This window comes from Folsomia candida, unplaced genomic scaffold, assembly GCF_002217175.1.
Source record: "Folsomia candida strain VU population unplaced genomic scaffold, ASM221717v1 Fcan01_Sc040, whole genome shotgun sequence".
NCBI lineage: Eukaryota > Metazoa > Arthropoda > Collembola > Entomobryomorpha > Isotomidae > Folsomia > Folsomia candida.
The window spans coordinates 906,348-916,562 of NW_019091232.1; the positions used below are offsets into that span (position 1 = coordinate 906,348).

The following is a 10,215-nucleotide window of genomic DNA, read 5'->3' on the forward strand; positions in this document are numbered from 1 at the left end:
TATGATTTGAATGAAAATGAATGAAGGATTCCTTTATTTCAGATGAATGACTGTGAATGAAAGGATTTCTCACGCATTTCATTTTTCACCCTATTCTTAGTACATAGGGCGAAGTAAGAAATGAAGTTAGATGAAGTGAAATGAAATGAATTTGAAAGAAAATGAGTGAATGTGAATGAAAAACTTCAGTCAGAAATCGGGATGACTGACTTTTGAATGAAAACTAAATTTTTGAACAGGTATGGGGACAATGTCCCCACGGTTGTTGGATGTCCGTATCATCTGCCCATGTTACACAAATCCCTTCCTCCCCTATCTTATAATGTTATTGTCCCCACATGTCCCCACGGCTTCCACGGTCATTGCTTTTTAGGACGCATGGCTTCATTTAGAGTGACCAACGAACCATCAAAATCCAGGTTGTGTAAATATCTGTATTGTAAATAATGCTTGAACTTTGCGAGGATAAAACGAGAATGAAATTTGAACCGAATTGAATAATGGGTTCAAAATAAATCTAATTTTAAACCGTAAGGAACAATCGTTTATTGAACTGCGAGTCTTGTCGCATGAGTTTTGTTTAAGTATTTTTGTTTCCCATGTAAATAGGCAAAATTCCGGGATTTTGTCAAATTTTATACCAACTTATTTAATGCAAAAAAAACATGTACCTTTGCTCAATAAGTTTCCAATTTTATTTTTCCCAGAAACTTTCCAATCATCAAATGTATTTAATTTTTGTTCTTCAACTTCCCTCGAACTTTGACCTGCGAGGGATAAGTCACGAGTTTTGTTTAAGGACATATTTTTGTTTCTGATGTACATAAATAAGCAAAATTCCGGGAATTTATCAAATTTTTGTATCAACTTCTTATTTATTTAATGCAAAAAAAACGTGTGCTAAATAAGTTTCCAATTTTATTTTTTCCCAGAAACTTTCCAATCATCAAATTTATTTACTTTATTTTCTTCTTACACCAACTTTTCTCGAACTTTGACACTGACTTTGATACATACATTCTAAAATTATCCTTATTTATTCATGCTGCTGCTGCCACACTTAATTTTTTAATTTTTACTGAGAATCATGCAACACAAAATAAATAAATTTCTTTAAAAAAAAAATCATTAAAATCAGTGGAAAATTGGATTGGAATTTTGATTCCACGTGTCTTTCTCTAAAAGTTTATAATTTACTAATAAAACTTATTAAACTTATGTATCTCTCACCATTTGCGTTACATTTACATGAATAAATCCCAACTTATTTGTTGGAGTATTAAATATTTCTCGTAATAAATAAGTAACTTTAAAATCTAAAATCTAAGAAAATGTTAAATAAATTCTCTAAGAAGAACTGTGTGTAATCACAATATTTTTTATGCTGCATAATAATTACGTATGTACATACATATCTTTAAGAAGAAGAAAAAACCCACATATTTAATTCTAAAGTTTAATAAATACTTGGAATTTCCAAAATTCTGGAATTACTTAATCCATATTTTCTTACCTGTACATCAAGATTTCACAATTTGTGACTATGTGACATTAGAAAGATGAATTTTTTTCAAGAATTCCCAAAATTTTGAAATTATTACATACATATTTTCTTCTGTACATTAAACTTTCACAATTTTTGACTGTTTAAATTTAAGATGACATTTTTTAAAAGAATTTCCAAAATTCTGAAACAATTACATACATATTTTCCTATCTGTACATCAAGATTTCACAATTTATGACTGACTACATATGTAGATTTTTTAGAAGATATGACATTTTCCAAGAAATTACAGACATTATTTTGCAAGAGATGGAGAAGATGAAGGTAAAAGTTAATTAATAATTAATAATTATCTTCTAATAATAAATCACCCCACGTGTGTAACTAACTATTTAACTGGGTTAAATTAAACACATATTATGTCCTTATTTACATATTTGCTTATTTCATGTGTGTTTATCTGTATGTCCACCCGGAAAATATTTACCTAAATAATTCCCCGATTTGTGGGTTATGAATGTATCTGTTTACTTTCTCTTTTCCGCCTCCACGCATATATAATTTATTGAATTAGTAAATTCCCCATTTATAGGTTATCATCAAGTAAGATAAGCGGTAATCAATCAATGGAAGGAAAAAGGCTACATCTATTTTCCTACATAGACACATACATATTCTTCCTGTGCAAATTCTAGTCTAAGCAAATATCGCTAATATTCATCCATTTTTTGCTTGCTGCTGCCTGGACTTGTTTTTTGTTTTGTTTTTTTGAATATTTTTTTATGAAAAAATGCATTTTTTGAAATTTTTGACAGATTGATAAGTTAGTTATCCGAGCTGCCGGATCCGGACGAGGGAACGGTGTCGATAATGCTGGTTCGGGTGAGGGAAGGTGACCCCCCGCCGTATGAAGAAGAAGACGGCGACATTTCCATGTCTTCCGCGGGGTCGTGGTCACTTCCGCCAGAACTGAATGCTGATTCAGACCTGTAACAGATTTTATGAATTTTGGATGAAATTAAAAATTTGGAAATTTCAAAAAGTGTCGAAAACTTCAAATTTAGTGATAGTGTGATGTCAAAAGAAATTGAATTTATTACGCGAAGTTGCAAATTCTTCAGATATATTAATGATTTTTATTAGAATTGTGTTTTTTGGAAACTTATTGCGAATTTAGAAATTTTTAATTTAGCTACAATAGAATTTGAAAATGGTCAAAATTATTTCTGGAATAGACATTTCAAAAAGTGTCCAAATTTATGAGGTTAAATAGCCTGACGCCGAAAGAAATTATGGTGCAAATTTACTATATAATTACCCCTAGTCTTAGATATTTTACGAAGTTTTGGTGAAATTTCATGGAAATTTTCAGAATTTTTTTGTAATTTTAAATTTACTGACAAAATGCAGAAGAAATTGGTCAAAATTTAATGAAACATTCAAAACATTCCAAATTTAATGAAACATGAAACATCTTTTTTTTTACCTGAGAACGCCACACCGAATTCCGACGTACGGCAAGTAAACGCAATCGTACGGGGATGCATTATTAGCTCCGGAATCAAGTGATGAATCGACATCTGAAAAATATTTTCGAATTTTAAAAAAATTCTTCGTAACTTTAAGTTTCTTATGGATGAAAAAAAATTTGAATTTCTTTTCTTGAAAATTTTCGTATTTTAGTAATTTTTTTCTTACCACTCTGCATCAAACTGGGCCAATAACTGCGCTTCCCACCGTATCGGCTGCCAGCATAAAACCTGGCTTGAGAACGGGATTGTATCGTTCTTGGTCCGGAGGAACGTCCCACGATTCGACTCACTTCTCCACCTACGCATAAAAAATATTCGATATTCGATACCGCTTTTATTTATTTTCCCTTCTCGAATTCATATCCATTCTTTTTTTCAGAAGTCATCCGTCATTAAAAATGAGAAAAGCGAACGATCTTTTTTGCGAGGAGTGCGGACACTTGGAAATATTTACATTTTGCATGACTTTGAAATTTAAAACGTCACCCACTTCCGATAAGATGAAAATGTGAACGAGTCATACAATAATACATAACTTTTGCGAAAATAGAATTTCGTGTTTACTCATGAAAACAATACATAATACAAATTTGTACATAATACAATGCAAATATCGTAACCTTTGCAATATTATCAAAAAAAAACAACAAACCATTAGAAAATTCCAGGGAAGAAATAAATACAAGAAACTTCTTCTTCAGCAAAAGTTTACAAAAATCACGGGAAAGTTGGGACTTTCCACGGAGAGAAAGTCGCCCCATTTCATTCATTTTAAGGCCCCACTAAATACATGCGGGTCTTGAGTTTGCATTTTTTCGTCTCAATTTTCCCTTCTTTCAAATCCTACGAAATGGAGCATCTCGCTATTTATTGCTGTATATGTACGCGACATTATTCCATCTAGTGATCTCAACGGTTCTCGGTTCTCATAGAACCGAACCTGAACCGATGGCTCGGTTCGGTTCCGGTTTATACGGAGAACCGAACCGAACCGAAACTTTTATTACCGGTTCGGTTCCGGTTCCAAGTCTTAGAGAACCGAACCGAACCGGCCGGTTCGGGTTGAACCGAACTACACACATAAATACATTAGCGAAGTTGATCATATTTCCGAAAAAGTTTTACGAATTTCCCGAAATACACCTAGTTTCCAAAATGAAATTTTGACGTGGCCGTACCTCCAAAGTTCCCAAAATGAAATTTTGACATGGCCACACCCCCCAAGTTACCCAAAACGAAATTTTGACCTGGTTACAGTTACATCCACAATGTTTGCAAAACCAAATTTGGACTTGATGACACCTCCAAAGTTTCCAAAATGAAATTTTCACCCCCAAAGTTTCCTAAACGAAATTTTTACCCCCAAAAGTTTCCGAAATGAAATTTTGACGTGACTGCACCCCAAACTTTCCAAAATGAAATTTTGACTTGGTTACACCCCCCATGTTTCCAAAATGAAATCTTTACTTGGTCACACCCCAAAGTTTCAAAAATGAAATTTTGACTTGGTTACACCCCCAATGTTTCCAAAATGAAATTTTTACTTGGTCACACCCCAAATGTTTCAAAAATGGAATTTTGACTTGGTTACACCCCCAATGTTTCCAAAATGAAATTTTTACTTGGTCACACCCCAAAGTTTCCAAAATGGAATTTTGACTTGGTTGCACCCCAAACTTGGAATTGTTTTCTAACTTCAATAATACATACATAAGTGGTTTTGCTGTTGACATGTGTTAGAATTTGCTTGTTTAAATACAGATAAGTTATTGGCTTGCATGTGAAATTTCATCAGAAACACGTGAATTAGCATTGTTTGTTGTTTATTGCATATTAATAACACTACCGGTTTGACCCGAACCGCCGGTTCGGTCACGGTTTGGTCCGGTTCCGGTTCGGTTCCAGCTAAAAATAGTTCGGTTCTGTTTCGGTTCTTCAATTCTGGTTCTCGGTTCCATACCGGTTCTTCCAAGAACCGAACCGAACCGCACCGTTGAGACCACTAATTCCATCCCATATGATAATTCCACCAGATTAAATCGAATCTGTCCTCGTATGAAAAATTTCACTTAAAAATGTTGAAAAAAATATTTTCTAAAAATCCTAATTGAAAGGGCTACACACCAATAAAAAATAATTAATAGTGATGATGTCGCCTTAATAAGATTAACAGATAATAATTTTACTTCATATGTATGTATCTGAAGTTACATACATAGTTTACTTTACTCTCTCAAACAAGCCAAAAACGCGTAGAGTTGTGCAATGTCAAGGGCATGCAAATAAATTGCCAAACTAATAATTAATTTGTGCCGGAAATGTTACCCATTTATTGGCTATACATATGTGGGCATAAATTTTAACGGCCAGAAATGACCAATTCCTCTCTTGACATGGTACATCCAATCCAGCTCAGTGTTTCGGGTGCAAGAAATAACGGAAAGAAAGTAGTTTCTTGCAGGTGAATATTTTGACCTGCAAGAAATGCACGATGCTAGAAACCTCTACTTCATACGGCGCGTGACTGGATGGCACATATTTCTTGCACTTTCTCCCAGTTTCGTGCACCCTTCATTTCTTGCACTTTCTTCCCTGTCCAAGAAATGCGCAAGAAACGAAACACTGGATCAAATGTGTAGACAGCGAGACCCACATTTCTATTTTTTGCACTTTTGTATCTAGTTCCATGCATTTTTTTATAGAAAAAGTTGTATCCACTGCGGAAACAAAAACTTATTATTGCCTCCTCCATCTCTGAAGATGAGTAAGATTGGGTCATTGTGTTAGTTTAGTTTAGTTTACTGAACTCTCTGACACACCCCACGTGACACGATGTATCTACATAATCTAATCTGTCTGCAAAGTTGTGTATGTACATATAACGATGAGCTAGAAAGAAAGAAGCCAACTTTCCCTATTTTTTGTACTTTTATACACTCCCAAATGAAAATGGGATTATTATATGGCCTCACAAATTGGCAGAGATCAAAGCGAGGGTGAAATCAGGTCCTTATTGTTTCTATAAGACTGCTTATGTACATACATACTTCTAATATTTGCATATTTACACACGATACATGACATAAGTGCGTAATTAAAAAAATGCGTACGGAAATAATCAGGCCAATTTGTAAGATTGTGTACATGCAGTGTTTCTGGTGTAAGTAACGACTTTCAAGAAATAAGGGGAAGAATTTGACCGGTTTTTGCGCGTATTTTGACCTTAAAAGCGCAAGAAACTACGCCCCGCCGCTGTAAATACTTCATACGGCACGTGGCTAGGTGGTGCACATTTCTCCCACTTTTTTGCACTTCTCAGTTATTGCTTTGAAGTGCAAGAAATGTGGCAAACCCACAAGAAACAAAGCTTTATTCTCCAAAAAGATTTTTGAGAAAAAAACTGTCACACAGAAATATTTCGAAAATAAAATAAATGAAATATTTCGAAATTAATACGTAAATAATGACAAAGTTATGTACGTAAATCAAATAAATTTACTAAGCAGATTTCTGTTCGATGAGACGTGCTGCTCTTAAAAAAGAGACACTACCTAACTGGTCACGCGGAAATATATATATTTCTCTATATTGGGATACTTTTTCTATAGAGAAAGTATCCCAATGACGAGAAAAACCACTTATTCAACTTTCCTAAACAAATGCAGCACATCTCACAACGGAGGTCTCCCAACGTATGCTCACAGATTTGGACCAAACTAGTGTCAATCGATCACAAATATAATTAGTATGAAATTTGCAAATGGAACTATCTGTCACTGCGCAGGATTGGCGGAGATATTTGCATAAAAAGCTGAAAAAATGCGCAGTAAATTCGGAAAATTAAAAATTTGCCAGTCTTGAGGGTGCGTTTTCTGCTGTTTTTATGCAAATATCTCTGCTAAACTTGAGCATTGGTGGATAGTTCCATTTGCAAATTTCATACTAATTATATTTGTGATCGATTGACGCTAGTTTGGTCCAAATCTGTGAGCATACGTTGGGAGACCTCCATTGTGAGTGAACCCAACCACCTGCTGTGGAGAAAATAATACCAGACCCAAACCAAACCACTAATTGGTGCATCCAAATTAGAGAGAAAGCGGCGTCATCAAAGCCTAAATTAAGTATCCCAGTTTCTTATTACGCAATCCCGTATTCATGTGTAAATTAGGTAATTAATTACGGAAATAAGTATTTTAAGCTAGAGGAAAATGTCAAGAATTAAAATAGAATACGGGACATTTTTTCCATCTATTTTTATACCTTTCCCGACTACTGGTTTCATTCCCGAAAAAAATTGGAACTTTAGTAAATTATGAAAAAATCAAGTGATATTTTTCAAACTATTTTTTGTATGACTTATTTTTCGTAAAAACTATCCACCTTTCCCTCACTACATAGAATTTGGTTTCATTTTCGTCAAGAAATAACATTTTTGGTAATTTATGAAAAAATAAATGTACAAAATGTGATATTTTTCAAATTATTTTTTATACGACATATTTTTCATAAAAACTTTCCACCTTTCCCTCACTACATAGAGTTTGGAATTTGGTTTCATTTTCGCTAAGAAATAACATTTTTGGTGAATTATGAAAAAATCAAGACACAAAATTTTACAAATTTCTGAAACGATTTTTTTTATGACTGGAATATTGTTCATATTTTAGTAAATAAAAGTACGAAATATGTTCTAACCTTGCATCGGGAGTGGCAGCCTCTTGCCGTAGCGCGGACCCAAATAGCCAGCCCCACTGACCAGCACGCTGTACAGCGTCAGCATGGCCAACGTCACGAGCAGGACTTTCGACATGGGTGGCATCGACGATGACGACGACCAATGGATGCACGTCGACGTCTGAGAGGAAGGTGACGATGCTTTGGGATGCATTCTAAATCTGCAAAAAAAATCCAAAAAATTTAGAAAGTGAGATCAAATAAAATATTTATGAAATTTATCGAAAAATTGAAATTCATTAAAAAAAATACAGTTCATACATCTTGATAACTATTATTAACTTAAACCTTTTCCAGAAATGGAATTCGTCGCAAAACTACAACAAGAATTTTTACAAAAATTTGCGAAAATTTAAAAACAAGGAAAGTGAGATCGAAAATATATTTAAAAACAAATTGGAAAGTGAGATCGAATAAAATATTTTACAAAATTTATCAAAAAATTTAAACTCGTCCAAAATCCCGAAGAAATTGATCTTAATAAATAGCAAGTCGTTAAACTATTTTGCTAGAAATATAATTAATTAATCGCAAAAATCCGACAATAATTTGCGCCCAGCTTTTAAACCTGCCAAAATAGGGACAAAGGTGGGAAATAAGATAAAATAAGATTTTTATGAAATTTTTCTAAAATTTGAAATGGTGAAAAAACACGAAATTTCATATAAAATAAAAAATAATCTTCTTAAGCCTTGTGAATTATTAACTTTTTCCAGAAACTGAATTCGTCGTTAAAATCTATCTATTTTTGTAAAAGCTGGTAAAAAATCGTTTTTGGTAAAAATCAAGGAAAACCAAAGTAAATAATTTTACACATTTTTCAAATTATTCCTAATCGATCAGTAATTTGTGGTTGTGAAAATTTAAAAAAATGAAAAAATAAGAGCAAATCTATAGTATTGAAATTTTTCAAAAAATTTTAATGGTCCAAAAACAATCTTTATCAGAATATTATATAATTAAACATTCCCCAGAAAAACAATTAGTCGCCAAAATCGACAATAATTTACACTCAGCTTCTAAACCTCCAAAATAAAGAAAAAATTGGAAAGTAAGATAAACTAAAATTTTTATGAAATTTATCAGAAAATTGAAATTGGTAAAAAAAATATGAACATTTATGGCAATGCCATGCAACCTTTCTTTGCATAGTACTGAATTAAACTTTCTCAAGAAATAGAATTCGTCGCCAAAATTTATCAATAATTTTCTACTCAAAATTCTCTTCTAAATCTCTTCTAAATCTGCGAAAATATTTTTTAAAAAGTTGAAAAGTGAGATGAGATCAAATAAAATATTGATTTTTTTCAAAAAAATGAAATTGGTCTAAAAAAACACAAAACAAGCAAAGATTGACATCTTGGTGAATATAACGCACTTAATCTTTTTCCAGAAATAGAATTCGTCGCCAAAATCATAATTTATACTCAAATCTGCCAAAATATAAAAAAATTGAAAACCGATATGAAATAAAATGTTGAATTTTTCCAAAAAAATTGAAATTTTTCCAAGAAAAACAGAAGATTTAGCAGTGTTAGAGATCTGGATGAGTATGTAACATGCTTAAACTTTTCCAGAAATAGAATGCGTCGCCAAAATGCGCCATTAATTTAAACTTACCTTTTAAATTTGCCCAAATAATTAAAAAAAATTGAAATAAATAAATTATTTATGAAATTATTTTTTTTATTAGTAAAAAAACACGAAAATTATCAAGACCTATCTTTATGAGTATATTCTGTAATTAATCTTTCCCCTAAAATATAATTTGCCCCCAAAATCTACCAATTTTTTTAACTAATCTTCCAAATCTACGAAAATATATTTTTTTTAAGTTGAAAAAATGAGATCAAATAGAATATTGGTATTTTTTTAAATTCAAATTTGTCCAAAAAAACAAGACATCGCAAAACTCGAGATCTTCATGAGCACAACGTACTTGAACTTTTTCCAGAAATACAATTCGTGGCCAAAATCCGACAATAATTTTCTACGTACCTTCTAAATTTGTGAAAATAAAAAAAGTTGAAAACTGCGATCAAATAAAACATTCAATTTTGTTAAAAATTTGAAATTTGACAATCACCCGTTAACTCTATCTTGATGAGATAATATGAGCATTGAATTTCTCCAGAAACAAAATTCGTCGTCAAAATCTCCCAATAATTTTTATACTCACCTTAAAATCCTAGTTTATTTACGAATATATATTTCTGATCAATTCCGTATTTTGAAAAGTTTCCGAAACTCCACTAAAATAAATTTCTTCTCAATAAAATCTCTTCTCAATTCTTCTTCACTCTTATCCCAACTTTGTCCAGTCTCGGTCGGCCCCTTTCTTGGAGAGTATTGGGTGAAAGTGAGGCAAGTTGAGACGGTGGTGGAGTGGATGGATGGATGGGAGATGAGACGGGTAGCGTGTCTGGGACGAGACTCTGC

At 32.6% G+C, this 10,215-nt stretch overlaps 1 protein-coding gene across 1 annotated transcript; it reads right to left on the minus strand.

Annotated features, from left to right (window-relative positions):
- Positions 1-2,270: 2,270 nt before the first annotated feature.
- Positions 2,271-10,215, minus strand: LOC110861351. Its single transcript, XM_022110459.2, has 5 exons — positions 9,956-10,215; positions 7,738-7,937; positions 3,206-3,337; positions 2,994-3,087; positions 2,271-2,494 (listed from the first exon to the last, which is right to left on the minus strand). Exons 2-5 carry the CDS (start codon positions 7,928-7,930, stop codon positions 2,332-2,334), a joined length of 582 nt encoding a protein of 193 aa, XP_021966151.1. The 5' UTR covers positions 7,931-7,937; positions 9,956-10,215; the 3' UTR covers positions 2,271-2,331.

Bases quoted from the DNA above. Each gene is read 5' to 3' on its own strand.
- LOC110861351 (XM_022110459.2), bottom strand. From the start codon at position 7,930: ATGCATCCCAAAGCATCGTCACCTTCCTCTCAGACGTCGACGTGCATC. The intron at 3,088-3,205 runs GTAAGAAAAAAA...AATATTTTTCAG, and splicing joins GCCCAGTTTGATGCAGAGTG to ATGTCGATTCATCACTTGAT. The intron at 2,495-2,993 runs GTAAAAAAAAAG...AATCTGTTACAG, and splicing joins ATTCGGTGTGGCGTTCTCAG to GTCTGAATCAGCATTCAGTT.